This window comes from Macaca mulatta, chromosome 18 (genome assembly GCF_049350105.2).
Source record: "Macaca mulatta isolate MMU2019108-1 chromosome 18, T2T-MMU8v2.0, whole genome shotgun sequence".
Taxonomy (NCBI): Eukaryota; Metazoa; Chordata; class Mammalia; order Primates; family Cercopithecidae; genus Macaca; species Macaca mulatta.
The window spans coordinates 903,502-921,986 of NC_133423.1; the positions used below are offsets into that span (position 1 = coordinate 903,502).

Consider the following 18,485-nt stretch of genomic DNA (forward strand, 5'->3'; position numbering starts at 1 on the left):
AATCTCGGCTCACTGCAGCCTCCACCTCCCGTGTTCAAGCAATTCTCCTGCCTGAGCCTCCCAACTAGCTAGGACTACAGGCACATGCCGCCATGCCCGGCTGCTTTTTGTATTTTTAGTAGAGACGGGGTTTCACCATGTTGGCCAGGCTAGTCTTGATCTCCTGACTTCGTGATCCACCCACCTTAGCCTCCCAAAGTGCTGGGGTTACAGGTATGAGTCACCACACCTGGCCAAGTTATTACAAAGATTTCTACTGAAAATTAGGTTATTTTCAGAACTATCTTAAAAGATGAAGTATACAACACGTGGGGGTCCTTTATTCTGATTCCAACAAAGAGCAAAAACATTTGAAACAAAGAGAAATAAGCATAAACACTAGGAAACACAAAGGAACTTTAAGTACATCTTAAAAACCAGCACACAAGAATCTAAGCACACAATTGAAAGATGCTGCTAGAGCAGCAGAAATGAATAAAGAAGGCTTGGAATTAAGAAGAGCCCCACAGTAATTATGAAATCATTATCACCCAATAGAAAGCAAGAATTCACTATTTCAAAATAGACAAAAGAAATAAGCCACTATCCCACCATATTGACCTTGTGATAAATTTGCACAGGCTCTCCTGAAGACTTTTTCTGAGCACTGATGCTCTCATGTGTGAGAAAACCAATGGGACTTTTCCACTGGTTCACTAGTGGGAACCACTGAAAGAAGAAGGTAAAACAACTGTCAAAATGCCAGAGAGTCCACTGGGAGAGGGGAATGACCCCTTAATACAGTGACGTGACTCAAGCCCTCACAGCGAGGTCTGTCTCCACAGTCCCAGGCCGTCCAGACCCACTCTAGCAATGCTTAAAAATTCCAAGTGCCTTAAACATGTTCTAGAACAAAACCCAAATATATTTAAAGGAAACAACAAAATCTAGCACCCATAAAACACGATGTCCAGCATGTAGCCAAAAACTGCCAATCAGAAAACAAAAAACAAAAACTGCCAGTCATACAAAGAAGCAGAAAAATATGACCCAACACCAGGAGAACAAGAAATTACAGAAAACATGAATGCAACGAGAGAAGTGAAAGACAGTGAAAGATGGATGGTAAACTGCACTTCCACGAACGAAAAATGCACTATCATGAAAAATACAACGCATGGGATTAAGAGCAGATTAGATGCTGCCAAAGACTGGTAAATCTGAAGACAAAGCAAGAGAAATACTCACACACACACATACACACAAAAACACACCTGAAAAAAACCCAACAACGGCATCAATGAGCTACAGGGCAGTATCAAGGAGCCTAACATACAGGAGTCCCCCCCTTATCGGCACAGGACATGTTCCAAGACCCCAGTGGATGCTGACACTGTGGACAGTGCCAAATGCTACATACACTACATTTTTTTCCTACACAGACATATCTACAATAAAATACAACTTATAAATTAGATTTGGTACAGGACATCGGTACAGGAAGGTATTAACAATAATAAAATGGAACAATTGTAACAATATACAGTAATAAAAGTTATGTGAATGTGGTCTCTCGAGGTATCTTACCGTACTGTGCTCACCCTTCTTGTGGTGATGGGAGATGACACGATGCCTGTGTGGCGCCCACATGACAAGATGAGGTGAGGTGAAAGTAGAGCTCGGTGGTGCGATATCTCAACACACTCCTCAGAATGTCATGGAACTTAAAATGTATGAATTATTTCTGGAATTTTCCATATAGTATTTTCAAACCATGGTTGACTGTGGAAAGCAAAACTGAGAATACGGGGGAACTATTATATGTGTAATTGAGTATCAGGGACAAAGTGGGGAGGGGAAGAAAAACTATTTGAAGAAATGATGCCACAAAATTTTCCAAATCTGATGAAAACCATAAACACACAAAATCGAGAAGCTCACCAGACTCCAAGCAAAAGAAACACAAAGAAAACCAAACCAAGGCACATTATAATCAAAGTATTAAAAATACAGAGAGGAACAAAGATGACAGAAAACATATTGTTGGAAAAAATGCCAGCCAGAAGACAATAGAGTGAAATCTTTAAAATATTAAAAGGGAAAAAAACTAGAATTCCACACCTAGCAAAAATATCTTCCTTCCTAAAAGAAAGACAACTTTTTTTAGAGAGAAAGTATAGTGAGTTAATTAAGCACATCAGCACTACAAAATATGAAGTTCTTCAGGAGGCAGAGGAAATGCCTCGTGATGGAAATACACATCTACACAAAGGGATGAAGAGTATCATCAATGACATGTAGATCAATATAATTTTTCTCTTTTTTACCGTTTAAAATAAAAGTAACAACATATTGTAAGATTTCTAACATGTGGAAGAAAACAACAGAACAAAGGCTGGAAGAAGACATTACAGCACACTGCTCTAAGGTTCTAATACTACCGATGAAGTAGTAGGATATGAAGAAAGTCAGCGAAAGATGTATAGCTAATAACTCAATAATAGAGATAAAATGGAATCATAAAAAATATTCAATCCAAAAGAAAGCAGAAAAAGAGTGAAAACTAAAGAACAGATGAGACAAGCAAAAAAACAAACACCAAGATGGGAGATTTAAAACCAACCATATCAATAATCACATTAAATAACAAGGACTGGCAAACTTCTTCTGTAAAGGATAGGTTAATAAATAGTTTAGGTTTTGCTGCCTATAGAGTCTCTGATACAATTACTCAATCCTGCCACACTGTGCACAAAAGCAGCCTTGGACAATATATTAAACTAATGAGAATAGCTATTCCAATAAACTTTTAATTAAAAAAAATTTTTTTGAGACAGGGTCTCACTCTGTCGCCCAAGCTGGAGTGCAGTGGTGTAATCATGATTCATTGCAGCCTTGAACTCCTGGGCTCAAGGGATCCTCCCACCTAAGCCTCCAGAGTAGCTGAGACTACCAGTGCATACGACCACACCTATTTTTTTTTTTCTTTTTTAAGACGGAGTCTCACTCTGTCACCCAGGCTGGAGTGCAGTGGCACATTCCCGGCTCACTGCAAGCTCCGCCTCCCAGGTTCACGCCATTCTCCTGCCTCAGCCTCCCGAGTAGCTGGGACTACAGGCGCCTGCCACCAAGCCCGGCTAATTTTTTGTACCTTTAGTAGAGATGTGGTTGCACCATGCTACCCAGGATGGTCTCCTGACCTCGTGATCCACCTGCCTCAGCCTCCCAAAGCACTGGGATTACAGGCGTGAGCCACCGTGCCCGGCCTATTTATTATTTTAAAGACAGAGTCTTGCTATGTTGTCCCAGCTGGTCTAAAACTCCTGGCCTCAAGCAGTCCTCCCACTTCAGCCTCCCAAAGTGCTGGGATTACCACTGCACCTGGCCCCAATAAACTGTATTTACAAAAACAGGCAGCAAGCCCAACTTGACCCATAGTTTGCCAATCCCTGGGTCTAGATACTCAAAAGGCACAGACTAACAGGTTGGGTAACAAAGCAAGACCAATTACATGCTATCTATTAAAACTTTAAATATAAAGTCATTTTGGATTAAAGGTTTAAAAATAAAAAAATATGTACCATGTATGATATTCAGAAATATACATTTAGTCTTCATCCCTATTTCCTGACATACAACTCCTAAAACCCTTGGAATCTCCTAAATCAGATTAACTTGTAGTTAGGCCTATATATTATGAAATTTTTGAAAATTCAAGCAATATAGAAGTTTTTATAGAAAAATTACAAAATAGACACAAAACAAGAAAATAAGATTCACGAGTAAACCATTACCCTGAAATATTCAGAATTAACAGTTACGTTAATTTTTGTCTTTTTGTGTTCTAATGCGCCACTGCACTCCAGAATGGGCGACAGAGCAAGACTCCGTCTCAAAAAAAAAAAAGAAACAGAGTATGTTCACAAATAGGAAGACAATGTTGTTAAGATGTCAATAATCCCCAAACTAATATAAAACACAATCCTTATCAAAGTTCCAACAGTCTTCTTTGCAGAAATGAAAAAGTCTATCCTCATATTCATATGAAATTACAAGGGGCCCCAAAAAGCCAGAACAATACTGAAATAATACAATTGGAAGACTCACATTTCCCAATTTCAAAACTTATTATAAAACTTACTATTTGTTTAAATCAAAACAGTATAGGGGCCGGGCACAGTGGCTCATGCCTGTAATCCCAGCACTTTGGGAGGCTGAGGTGAGTGGATCACTTGAGGTCGGGAGTTTGGGATCAGCCTGGCCAACGTGACAAAACCCCATCTCTACTAAAAATACAAAAATTAGCCAGGCGTGGCCGTAGGCACCTGTAATCTCAGCTACTTGGGAGGCTGAAGCAGGAGAATCACTTCTTGAACCTGGGAGGCGGAGGTTGCAGCAAGCCAAGATCGTGCCACTGCACCCCAGCCTGGGCGACAGAGCAAGACTCAGTCTCAAAAGAGGAAAAAACAAAAACAGTATAGGATTGGTATAAGGACAGACATATAGATCAATGGAATATAATTGAGAGTATGGAAATAAACCCATATATCCAGGACCAACTGATTTTTAATAAGGGTGCCAAGTCCATTCAATAGGGAACAAGCAGTCTCTTGAAGAAATGGTGCTGCAACAACTGAATTTCTATCTACATGTAAGAGAACAACACTGGACTCCTACTTTACACAATATATAAGAATTAACTCAAAATAGACCAGCGACCTAACATGAGAACTACAACCACAAAACTCTTAGGAAAAACACAGGAGAACATCTTCATGACCGTGGACTTGGCAATGGATCCTCAGATACGACCTAAAAACACCAACAACAAAAGAAAAAAATAGATAAATTGGACTTCATCAAAATTAACAACTTTTGTGCAACAAAAGATCCAATTAAGAAACAGGGAAAGAACCTGCCAACAGGCATTTTTCCAAAGAAGATATACACATGGTTTACAAGCACAGGAAAAAATGCTGAAACGCATTTGTGTCTAAGAAAAGGCACATCGAAACCACCATGAGATTCCACTTTACACTATTAGGATGGCAAGTGAGGGAGGGAGAAAGGAAAAGGAAGAGGGACAGAAGGAAGGAAGCAGGAAGGGAGAAAGGAAGGGAAGAAAGAAAAAAATAAGTGCTGGTAATGATGTGAACAGATTTAATTCTTGTACACTTCTGGTAGGAATGTAAAATGGTACACTTTCACTGTGAAAAGTTTGGCAGTTCTTTGAAAAAGTAAACAATAACTATATGACCCAATAATTCCACTCCTAGGTATATACACCCGAAATAACTGAAAACAGTGACTCAAACAAATATTGTGCACCAAGGTTCATTGTAGCACTATTCACAATAGCCAAAAGGTAGAATCAATCCAAATGTCCACCAACAGATCGAGACCATCCTGGCCAACATGGTGAAACCCCATCTCTACTAAAAAATACAAAAATTAGCTGGGTGTGGTCACACGTGCCTGTAATCCCAGCTACTCAGGAGGCTGAGGCAGGAGAATCACTTGAACCAGGGAGTCAATGAGATTGCAGTGAGTCAGAGATTGCGCCACTGCACTCCAGCCTGGTGACAGAGTGAGACTCCATCTCAAAAAAACATAAATGAATAAAAGAAAATACTAGTCATGGGCCATGTGCAGTGGCTCACACATATATTAATCCCAGCATTTTGGGAGGCCAAGGCAAGCGGATCACTTGAGCCCAGCAGTTCGAGACTAGCCTGAGCAACATGGTGAAACTTTAACTTTATAAAAAATGCAAACAAAACGTACCCAGGTGTGTGGTGGTGCGCACCTATAGTGCCAGCTACTCAGAAAGCTGAGTTGTGAGGATGATCTGAGCCCAGGAAATCAAGGCTGCAGTGAGCCGTGATCGTACCACTGCACTCCAGCCTGGGTAAAAGAGCGAGACCCTGTCCAAAAAAAAAAAAAGAAAAGAAAAGAAAAGAAAAAAATATACCAGTGAGGGCCAGCTCCATGGGCATGTAACTAGCACAGCTGCACAAAGCCTGCACTCGAGGGATTTAATGCTCAGCAGTAACCATCATGAATTCTTAACAATTTATCTTTGAATTTGTGTTTTATATTATGAAAGTGAACTCTGATGGGACATGGAGCATATGCCAAGGGCTTGGAGTCTCAGCTCACACATGGTCTGCCTCCTTTACCCTTTCCAGGGTCAGGGCTGAAACTGCTCTCTGCCTTGCCCTCACCCCAAAGCCCACCTGGCCTCAGCCTTCCTCCCAGTCCCCAACCCTATAACCACTCTCTCACTCACATCTTCCACCTAAGACCGTACCAGGTTGTCAAGAGGTCCACATTTCACTGTAGCCCCAAACAGGGGACTGGCACAGATTGGGGGTTGGGGGGAGGTGGCTAGATGCCACACTTGCTGTGGCATCTCAGTGTGCAGCAAGGGGGCAAGCATCCCCGTCCTGCACTGGCAGCACCAAGGTACGTTTGGCAGGCAACTTGACAAGCGTCCCTCACCCATCCCAGATCCAATGTTAATTTCTGATCAGATGTTAACTTTTATAAAAAAACAACTCCTGGCCGGGCACGGTCGCTCATGCCTGTAATCCCAGCACTTTGGGAGGCCGAGGCGGGCAGATCACAAGGTCAGGAGATCAAGACCATCCTGGCTAACACGGTAAAACCCCGCCTCTACTAAAAATGCAAAAACTTAGCCAGGCGTGGCGGCGGGCGCCTGTAGTCCCAGCTGCTTGGGAGGCTGAGGCAGGAAAATGGCGTGAACCCAGGAGGCAGAGCTTGCAATGAGCCGAGATCGAGACACTGCACTCCAGCCTGGGTGACTGAGCGAGACTCTGTCTCAAAACAAACAAACAAACAACAAAAAAAAAAACAACTCATGAAGAGTTTCTATGTGTAGCAGGGTTTAGACATAGTTTAGAAAATATTAGGTGTGTCGAAGAGTCTACCTTTCCTAAAGCTTAACTTTTCTCAGCCAGGCTATTGACATTAGCCTCCTATTGGAGGTGTTAACTCTTGCTAAGATTGAAGTCACATGTGCTGTGGAAATCTTATGAGAAGGCAGAGTGACATACCACTCTGAAATCTGAAACACACAGCAAGGCAGTGGTGAGGATGATGGACAGGTAGTTCCCTCGGTTCCTCTTCTCTTTACAGGGCTGGTTCTCCAGTCAACTTGGATTTTTTTTTTTTTTTTTTTTTTTTTGAGACAGAGTCTCTCGCTCTGTCACCCAGGCAGGAGTGCAGTGATGCCATCTCAGCTCACTGCAAGCTCCGCCTCCCAGGTTCAAGCTGTTCTCCTGCCAAAGCCCACCAAGAGGCTTCCAATAAATCTTCTTTTGTATAAATTGGTCAGATTGGTTTCTGCTGCTTGAAAACAAAGAACTCTAATTGCTGTGCTGGATTAAGAATAAATGCATTTGACATGGAAAAAGGTTCCTACTATGAGGTTCAGTGAAAAAAGAAACAGCAGCTAGTACAGTATCTTACACAATTTGACTATATCCTTTTAAGAAACAAATGTGGAGGCCAGGCGCGGTAGCTCACGCCTGTAATCCCAGCACTGTGGGAGGCCGAGACGGGTGGATCACGAGGTCAGGAGATCGAGACCATCCTGGCGAACACAGTGAAACCCCGTCTCTACTAAAACTACAAAAAACTAGCCGGGCGAGGTGGCGGGCGCCTGTAGTCCCAGCTACTCGGGAGGCGGAGGCAGGAGAATGGTGTAAACCCGGGAGGCGGAGCTTGCAGTGAGCCGAGATCCGGCCACTGCACTCCAGCCTGGGCAACAGAGCGAGATTCCGTCTCAAAAAAAAAGAAACAAATGTGAATATATCCCATTTTTAAAAATCTATACATATATAACAATGTTAATTCTGGATATTTCAGGGTAATGGTTTACGTGTGAGTCTTACTGTCTTGTTTCTGTGTCTGTTTTCTAATTTTTCTATAAAAAAATTCTGTATTGCTTGAATTTTCAAAAATTTCATAATATATAAGCCCAACTACAAATAAAATTTTCTCCCCAAAATAGTTTTAATAATTCAACAGTTAATCTAACAGTTTTAAGCCATTCAAATCTCTTAATTTTCCCTTGTGAAGTACCATATCTCTCTGTTAATAAAGTCTTGGAAAGAAAAAGTAAACAGTTGTGAACAAATTCAGGTAAGTAAGCACATTCTCAGGCTAAGGAAGCAAAAGTTCATGAGTCATGTTCAGTTCTAGTCAAGTCAAAAACAAAGGACTCTAGGATGAGAAACTTTCATTGTTACTGACATGTTACCTAAAAAGAAAACAAACTTCCTAACAGAATTCCACCTTAAAAAATTGAATTGACATTAAAAGAAGACTAAAGAGACATGACAACCAAATACATATCTGATCCTAGACTAGATTTATTAACAAAGGGGAAAGCAAGGCTATAAACGATTAGACAAAACAAAAATATCATTACCAATGACTACAAGGATATATACGAACTCTTTTTTTTTTGAGACGGAGTCTCGCTCTGTCGCCCAGGCTGGAGTGCAGTGGCCGGATCTCAGCTCACTGCAAGCTCCGCCTCCCGGGTTCACGCCATTCTCCTGTCTCAGCCTCCTGAGTAGCTGGGACTACAGGCGCCCGCCACCTCGCCCGGCTAGTTTTTTGTATTTTTTAGTAGAGACGGGGTTTCACCGTGTTAGCCAGGATGGTCTCGATCTCCTGACCTCGTGATCCGCCCGTCTCGGCCTCCCAAAGTGCTGGGATTACAGGCTTGAGCCACCGCGCCTGGCCATAAGAACTCTTTTTATTTTTTTTTTTGAGACAGAGTCTCACTCTGTCACCCAGGCTGGAGTGCAGTGGCGCTATCTCGGCTCACTGCAACTTCTGACACCCAGGTTCAAGCAATTATTGTGCCTCAGCCTCCTGAGTAGCTGCGACTACAGGCACCCGCCACCACATCCGGCTAATTTTTGTGTTTTCAGTAGAGACAGGGTTTCACCATGTTGGCCAGGCTGGTCTCGAACTCCTGACTTCAAGTGATCCACCCACCCCAGCCTCCCAAAGTGCTGAGATTACAGGCATGAGCCACCATGCCCGGCCAGGATATACAACAACTTTTATTTAACATTTTTTAAAACTATATATGCCAACTATATATTCTCAATGTTATAAGGACAGACAAAATTTTAGGAAAACTTTTCTGAAATCACATATACAACTACACAAATCAGGATTTTTTAAAAAAAACCCTATCATTTCATTCATGCATGCCCATTTGTTGATTGCTCTAACAATACTGGGAAATTAAGTTAGTTTTCTTTTGCTAAAATAACAAATAAATCACATTTCTCTCAAACATCAAAAACAATTTTTTAATAACTAATGACTAGAAAAATCCCCTCCTTAAAGTAGCTTAAAAACCTGAACAGCTTACATAGCTCACTTTATGTCATAAAGACATAAATAACTACTAATGAGGCTTTCCCACAGTCATCTGAAGTATAATAGCAATTTCCATTTTGAGGAATCTCACCCACTTTTCGAAAACCCCAGTTCAAATCTCACCTCCATATTTCAGTTGGCTACTTATGTCCTCTTACCTTCAGTAACTCCTTGCAGCTGTCAAGCCCAATATCCACAAGAATACCTTTCACCTTTTTTCGCACCTTTCTGATGTTGTCAAGATTTTCCACAGGAATTTGAAACATTTTTGAAATTTTCCTTAAAAGGAAAGAAAACAAAACTGTAATAAGTACATGTATATAATACACAAAAATACATTTTTTGACAGGGTTGGTAAAACACTAGGATTAGAGTATAATTTTCAACAAATTGTTGCAGAACAAGTGAACATTCATATGCAAATGAATGAGGTGGACCTCTTCCTTACACCATATACAAAAATTAACTCAAAAGTGGATCACACCTACATGTAAGACCTAAAACTATAAAACTCTTACAAGAAAACATAAGCATAAACATTCACGACCTTAGATTCATTAAGGAATTCCTAGATAGGACACCAAAAAGCACCAGTAATGAAAGAAAAAATAGGTATGATGGATTTTATCAAAATTAAAAATTTTTATGCTTCAAAGGACACCATCAAAAAAGCAAAAAACCCACAAAACGGGAGAAAATAGTTGCAAACCATATTTCTTTCTAATAAGGAACTTATATGCAGAATACAGATAACTCTTGTATCTCAATAATAAAAACACAGATACCCAGTTTACAAATGGGCAAAGGATCTGAACAGACACTTCTCCAAAGAAAAATATCCATTAAGGTACATGAAAAGATGCTCAGGCAGGGGACAGTGGCTCACGCCTGTAATTCCAGCACCTTAGGAGGCTGAGGTAGGCAGATCAGGCAGACTGTCTGAGCTCAGGAGTTGAAGACCAGCCAGGGCAACATGGTGAAACCCTGCCTCTACAAAAAATACAAAAATTAGCCAGGCATCCTGGTGCACACCTGTAGTCCCAGCTATCCAGGAGGCTGAAGTGAGAGGATCACCTGAGCCCAGGAGGTAAGGCTGCAGTGAGTCTGATCATGCCACTATATTCCAGCCTGGTCAACAGAGTGAGACCCTGTCTTAAAACAAAACAAAACAAAACAAAATGCTCAACATCATTAGCCATTTGGTGAAATGCAAATCAAAACCACAAAGAGATACTATGCCCACCAGGATACCTATAAAGAAAAAAAAAAAAAGAAACGTGTTGGCAAGGACATGGAGAAACTGGAACTCTCATACATTCCTAACTGTAATGTAAACCAGTGCAGCCAGTCTTGGTGTGTGCCTGAAAACAGTCTGGCTGTCCCACAAAAGATTAAAAACATACGTAACATATGAACCAGCAATTCCACTCAAGAGAAATGAAAAGCATACATCTACACAAAAACTTACATAAGGATGTTCATGAAAACACTATTCAATCACCAAAATGTGTGAACAACCCAAATGCCCCCAGATTGGGGCATTTGATAGATAAACTGATGACTGGATAAATAAAATGTGGCATATCCATACAATAGATTATTTGGCCATAAAAGAAATGAAAAACATACATGCTACAATATGAATGAACCTTGGAAATATGCTAAGTAAAAGAAGCCAGACACAAGGATTATATGCTTCTATTTATATGAAGTGTCCAGAACAGGCAAATCCATGGAAAGCACAACAGTGGGCCAAGCGCAGTGGCTCACGCCCGTAATCCCAGCACTCTGGGAGGCCAAGGTGGGTGGATCACCCGAGGTCAGGAGTTCAAGACCAGCCTGGTCAACATGGTGAAACCCCGTCTCTACTAAAAATACAAAAAATTAGCTGGGCGCCTGTAATCTCAGCTACTCAGTAGGCTGAGGCAGGAGAATCGCTTGACCCTGGGAGGTGGAGGTTGCAGTGAGCCGAGGTCGCGCCACTGCACTCTAGCCTGAGCCACAAGAGCGAAACTCCACCTCAAAAAAAAAAAAAAAAAAAAGCACAGCAGTGGCTGCCAGGGCTGGGAGAACTGGGAAGTGATGGAAGCAGGGCTTCTTCGTTCTGAATTCAACTGTGGTGATGGATATACGATGTGAACGTGCTCACAGCCATTCACTGTACACCTTAAATTGGTGAATTGTATGGTATGTAAATTATATCTCAAGCTGTTTAAAACAGTATTTAAAAAGGCATAAAATTAAAATAAATCCTGTGGTACTTGACCAGACTAGGGGTTACTGAAGTGAACTCATGTAGTTATACACCCCAGTAGCAGTAGGCACAACTAGGGCTCAAATCTTAATTCCTAAATACCACTTTCCTTTAAAAAGAACCCTTGGAAAAATGGCTGGAGCATGATAAAGACAAGATGAGCCTAGAATACCCTGTGCCAGAATATAAAGAAATTGCTCAATAAGGCATGTCAAAAGAACACAAAAGTAACCAGCTTGAAAGGGCTCCCATAGGCCAGATAAGAGACAATTTGGGCATATATCAAGTAACAGATATAACCTGTGGCAAAGTGAATTTTCCCAACACACAACAATACCTTCCAACCCACATGCTCTTACAATATGGCCCTAACTCTCCTCCCGCAAGTGGGGGCATCTATGCCCCCTCCTCTTGACCTTTGGGCAGAACTCTGTGGCTGCCTTAACCAATAAAGTACGGAGGAAATGCCATGAGAATTCCAAGACTAGATCATAAAAATGCCACGTACCTCTCTCTCAGGATGATCATGCTCAGAATCCAGATACCACGTGTGCAGACAGTGCCAACTAGCCCACAGAGACACCACAGAGGTGTTCCACATCAACTGCCAGCATGGAAGCCAAGATGCCTCTTGAGGATTCCAGCCTCTAGCTGTCAAGTCACCCCCTGCCTTTGAGTCTTCCCAGATGAGGCCCCAGACACTGTGGACCAGAAACAAACCATCTCCCTTCCCTGTCTGAATAGAACTGACCCAGAGAACTGATGAGCTTTTTAAATAAAATGTCTTACTCCACTAAGTTTGGGGTGGTTTGGTATACAGTGATAATCTATATAGTTACATAGACTATACAGTTATAGTCTATACAGTTACATAGACTATATAACTACATAGACTATAACCCACTCGAATATAGTGATTTCCTGATTTTGATGGTTTTGTTATGGATATGTAGGAGAATGCTCTTGTTTAAAGGAAGAAGAGGAGAATGCTCTTGTAGTATTTAGGGTAATGTGGCAACTTTTTTGGCAACTTACTCTCAATTCAGCGAAAAAAATTATTTGTACTATACTTGTAACTTTCCTATAAATCTGCAACTATTCCAAAAAACATTTAAATGTGTAGGCTATAAAAGCTAAAATATGTATTAGTCAAATTCAAGTGGCAAATATTTGGTTATTTAACTTCATTAATAATAATTAAAGAAATGCCATTTAAAATGTCAATTTTTTACTATCAAAATAGTAACTACTAAGACTACTAACATCTGGTGGTAGTAAAAGTAGAAAAATTATAATTTTTATGCTTTTACAGGGTAATCTGGCAATACCCCTCAAGACTTTTTGAGACAGAGTCTTGCTCTTTCACCCAGGCTGGAGTGTAGTGACTTGATTAGAGCTCACTGCAGCCTCAACCTCCCAGGCTCAAGCAATCCTCCTGCCTCAGCCTCCTGAGTAGCTTGGACTACCGGTGTATGCCACCACACCTGGCTAACCTTTTTTATTTTTTGTAGAGACAGGGTCGCCCTATGTTACCCAGGCTGGTCTTGAACTCCTGAGTTCAAGCAGTCCTCCCCCTCAGCCTCTCAAAGTACGGGGATTACAGGCATGAGCCACCATGCCTGACTCTCTCATGATTTTTAAGGACAATTTCTGAGTAAGCAATTCTTCTTCTACATTCCTCTCTTGTATCCCCCACCCAAGGAGAGGCTTACTGATCCCTCCTAGGACTCAGCACAGTAACCATATACCACTCCACTGCACTCAACTCACCATGTTGCAATTATCTACTTATATATCCATTTCTCCTATTGGGCTACTACTTCAGGGCAGAAATCATGTAAACATATTTGCTTGACAGGGTCCCATCACAGAGCACAGTACATAGCAAATGTTCATTAAATGAACAAAAAATATAAAATAAAACAGGATAAGAACCATAAGATATGCAGAAAGTGCCAGGGAGTTCTGAAGAGGAAATGGCTATGGAAAGCTGGTGCCCAAGAAATACAAGGTGAATAAATTAGCATCAAAAAATTATTGAGGTAAAGGAGGAAAAGTATGAATTTATTTGGCAAAAGTCAAATCAAAAAGGTAGACTGGAATCAAACTGGGAAAGCAGTGGGAGGCAGAAAGGGTTAACATATAATAAGGAGAAATTTTTGGTGGGTAACAAGCAAATGCCAAGTTTCTGAGAAGCTGTTTTGGAGTTGCTAGATTTTCAAAGTTATCTATGTGAAAAATGTATCCTGGTCTCAGCAAAAGGAGAGATTTAAGGATCACTAGCATTGTAGAACTGGGAGGATATAAAATTTAAAATTTTTCTTTATAAAATTTTAAGTTTAAAAATTTTCTTTAATAAAATGCACTGATTTGGGTTCTAGCCTTCAAAAGCTTACACTCCCACACAAGAGCTGCCATAACCTCGTTATGCATTTCTAAACACTAAGCTCAAGGTCACTTTCTAGCCCAGACCAGCTTCTTTGGTCAGAGCAAAACTCAACAAAAATTTTGTTAGCTGCTTTCCATGGACTCTACCAGACTTGATTTCATTTCCTCCTTAAAGTTCCACTATCCTCTCTATCCTCTGGGGTTATTCTCCGAAAGCTGGCTGACAGACAATATTGTCTCAAGTAGGGACCATCATCCACATGTATCTGAAACAGAAAAGCTAAATTTACTGCTTCCAAGAAAGTCTCAACTCACACAGCAAGAGCTGATCTGATCACAGGGTTTTGAGAAGCCTGGAGTACAAAGACTTTTAAAAGCAGAGTGGTTGGTGACTGGCCGATTCACGTAAGCGTGGTTGTACATACGCGAACCTCAGAAAGGGTTTACTGAAACGAGGCTCTCAGCGACTGGGCAGGGTTCTGGGGTTACTTGTTCAAAGCTTGAGACTAGGGCCAAGGAGTTGTCACTGTTTAATTTTTTCCCCTTGAATTTGAAAAATAGGCACTTTTTATTCTCAAATGAAAGTGCTCCCATTCCTTCATCATTGTTATTGTGGCCCTTCTAAACAAAACAAAACACAAGCACACAAATACCTTTTCATTTAAAAAATGGGGGGAAGTTTCCTTTTTTTTTGTTGGTTTTTTTTGTTTGTTTGTTTGTTTTAGCAGTTTCCTAAGAGCTTTAGGGAAACCAACAAAGGATAAAAAATAAAATACAAGTAAACTACAGGTTTCATAACTGTTGCCAACCACTGAGGAAGGGAAGCTGACTTTTACCCATATAAGCTACCACAATTTATTCATTCTTAGATCCATTCTTACAGCATAATTTATCAATCCTAAGATAAAAGATTCCATATAAAATGCCCAGTGGATGAATTAACTAGGAAATAGTTCAATGTTTTCATATTTATAGATCCTCTATGGATACTGTTCTCCACAGATTCTTAGAGCTCAGTAAAATCTGTATTTTCACCACTAGAAAATAGCAAGCTAACCAGGTTGGCCAACTGTTTCTATATCATGCACTAACCTATATATCATGCACTAACATATCAATCTCAAGTCAAAATAAATCGCAATTTCTAAGGTTTGCGGTAGGCATGGAACTACCATAAAATTCCACTGATATGCACAAGAAAATATTATTTCCCAAAAGGGTACATAAAGGATTTCTCTGGGGATTTTTTAGTACAATGATCTCTTAAGGATATTCTATTATAGTAAAAAAATACACTCTAAAAAAAAAATGTTGGCCAGGCACGGTGGCTCCCGCCTGTAATCCCAGCACTTTGGGAGGCTGAGGTGGGAGAATCACCTGAGGTCAGGAGTTCGAGACCAGCCCGACCAACATGGGGAAACCCTGTCTCTACTAAAATTACAAAAACATTAGCCGGCATGATGGCGTGCGCCTGTAGTCCCAGCTACTGGGGACGCTGAGACAGGAGAATCGCTTGAACCCGGGAAGCAGAGGTTGCAGTGAGCCAAGATCACACCACTGCACTCCAGCCTGGGTGACAGAGCAAAACCCCGTCTCAAAAAAAACAAAAAAAAGTCATTCAAGTAATACAGTAATAAACAATACTTTTTAACGCCACAGAACTTTTTTCAGTTTCTGTGAAATTGCACAAAACGATGGTCACCAAAAAGGATTCTAGAGCTGTGTGCCTGGGTTTACATCAGCTCCACCGTTTATGAGCTGTGTAATCTTCAGGCAATCATTTACTCTCTCCAGGCCTCAGCTGGCTCTTCTGTAAAACAGGGCAAGTATAACCTAATTCACAGAGTAGCTATGAGGATAAATGAGTTAATACATGCAAAATAGCACATAAGCACTGAGTTTGCTATTAATTAACTCCAAAAAACTAAATGAAATGTCCCAACTATTGGAATACAGGGCTTTTTAGAGAACAACTTTAAAAACACAGAATATTTGGATCATATATTCGGCAGATCTGGGTTCAAATCACTGGGAGATACCTGTTTCCACCTATGTAAAACATTGCCCTAACAGGTCTACGATAGCCAGAGGGTGAAGGGCAGGGCAGAACCCAAGTTTGCAATATGCTGTTGGTGAACTTATGAAGGCAATCATAAATTAACCAACAGCATGTTGCAAACTTGGGTTCAAATTTAAAAGGTGTCTCCCAAACCCCAGAATCTCTTCAGCTAAAAATCTTAGCTTAGCTGTCATTTTCCCCCAGAAACAATGATCAACTCCTTTCAGACATGTCCTAACCCTCACTGTTCCTCCCCTCAACTAGAGGGCCGGTAGGACAACCTCTTGTCTCATCTCCACTCCTGTACTTCCTTTCTTAACACACATCTGTCACTTCCATGTTTAAGGACGACGGGCTCAATGCTGTCTTCAGAGTGAAGTCCTAACTCTAACCGAAATTTAACCGAAATATTAAAATACACTCATACAAGGCCAACTCTCCAGGAACATCTTTAAATAAGTTACACATACATTACCAACTTCCAAACACAGCTGAACATGTACTTTACCCAACTTTTTACACGTGGTCCTCTCTCCCACTAATGCTCCTCACCTCTACAAATGGTACCCAGACTTTTTTGACAAAGGCTCTTTATAAAAAAAAAAAAAAAACCCTTTTTTGACAAAGGCTCTGCGTGGCAGATGCCCACAGTACTCTACAAATATCTGCTGCCCCACTTGCCAATCTGCATTGTCAGTTACCTGCTTACCAGTTTCTCCTCCCCCACCCCACTCCTCCACACCCAGTATATTCCTCAAGATCCCAAGAGGCAGTGATTACCCATGCAAATAGAGTAAGTTTTAAGCACTCAGGCAAGTTTTTTTATTCTGCTCAAATAAACTACTTAAAATAATTATTTCTCATTCTGCATCTGCACAATATTTAAAAGGGCAGTTAAAATTTTTAACATTCCAAAGCCAACTGTGATAGAAATTTTGTAAACGGAATCTATTTCAACGCAACCAGCAACGGCTGATGAAAAGTATGTAAAGTCAACATCTGCATATCAATTATTGATATTCGCATCGAAAGCTCAACGGTGAAGAAACAGGGCCCCGTTATCAGCTGTTCTTCAAACCTTTCTAGGGGAAAAAACCTGGGCAGATTTAGGTGTCACTGTCAGCTCCTGCCCTACATTTGCCGTCACTCAAGGCTCCTCCAGGGAGAAGCTTCCAGGAGAACCCGGTCTCGGGGCTGCGGCGGGCGGGCCGGCGGCGGGGCGTTGCTGGGGTCCTCACAGGGGTCGCCACAGCTCCCTGCCCCCTCTCTTCTTCTCCATCCCCGTTCCCTCTCCCTCTACTCCTCGCTCCCTTCACCAGTCCCCCCTCTCTCCCTCGGTCCCCGTCCCCATCTTCCCCCTATTCCTCCTCTCCCCTTTGGTCCCCGTCCACTTCTCCGCCCTCCCGGGGCGGCCCCCGCTCCCACGTGACCGGCGGCGGGCGGGGCGGGCCGCGGGCGCGTCGGGGGTCGACGGGCGCCGTTCGGGCCGCGAACCCGCGCCGTGAGAACGTCCCGGGATTCCCGAGACGGCCACGGGCGGCGCCAGGGCAGGCGGCTGGCGTGGGTGTGGGCTGGGTACCGACGGGGGCGGGGCTCGGAGGGGGCCAGACTGGGGCGGGGGCCAGGACCGGGGCAGGGGGCGTCGCCGCGCGGGCCCGCGCTGGGCCGGGCCGTACCTACCACTCGGCCCCCGAGGAGCACCGCGTCTCTGCTGCTGCCTCTCGCAGAGCTGCCGCGTCTTCCGCCGAGCGCAGCCGCGTCCCGTGGGGCCGCCTGCACCCGCCCGCGCCTCCGCCCCGCGCGGCGGGACCCCCGCCTCAGCGCGCGCCCACCCCCGGCGCGACTCGTCCCCTCCTCCCGCGCAGCCAGAAAGAGAAAATGGCGCTCGATTGGCCTCAGGAAGTGACGTTGGCCCTCATTTGCATGTAGGCGCAGCTAGCCAATGGGAGCAGAGTGTGCTTGGGGGCCCCTGGCATTTCCCACAGGGCCCCCGGGGCCCCTGGCCAAAGCTGGACTGGAGGCTCTGGGGTGGCAGTGGGGGGCCCCTGTAGGGCCCCCTGACTCCCTTCTGGCCCAGGGAACTGCCCTGCCAGCTCCTTTCCACATCTGTGCAAACTCTCGTGAGAGTTTGAGTGGGTAATGACGTCACCAAAGGGGTGGGGAGAGTGTGTCATCAACCATGTGACTAATCACGTGGACTCACCACAGCTTTGACTTCATTTGCATGGAATGGGGTGGAGCTAGTGCCAGCTCCAGGAGTGGTGACCCCGCCCACATCTCAGAGCCAATGGGAGCCCAGCTGTGATAATGCTGCCTTGCCATTGGAAGATAGAACTTTGGCTCCCAGAACTGGGACAAGTGTGCCATGATTGACATATC

At 42.8% G+C, this 18,485-nt stretch overlaps 1 protein-coding gene across 5 annotated transcripts in view; it reads right to left on the reverse strand.

The window, feature by feature from the left end:
- The window catches only part of ADNP2 (ADNP homeobox 2), a 29,883-nt gene extending 11,678 nt beyond the window's left edge, over positions 1 to 18,205 (reverse strand). The window contains exons 1-3 of one of the 5 annotated variants that reach the window (XM_077974858.1): positions 17,787 to 17,974; positions 9,564 to 9,684; positions 1,567 to 1,776 (exon numbers count right to left, since the gene is read on the reverse strand). In XM_077974858.1, the coding sequence (XP_077830984.1) occupies positions 1,567 to 1,629 (63 nt within the window). In that variant the 5' untranslated portion in view covers positions 1,630 to 1,776; positions 9,564 to 9,684; positions 17,787 to 17,974. Of the gene's footprint in view, positions 1 to 1,566; positions 1,777 to 9,563; positions 9,685 to 10,437; positions 10,558 to 12,167; positions 12,447 to 17,782 lie in introns of those variants that run through there. The other 4 variants (XM_077974857.1, XM_015122250.3, XM_015122251.3 and 1 more) reach the window with 4 other exon arrangements.
- Between the last annotated feature and the right edge of the window lie 280 nt (positions 18,206 to 18,485).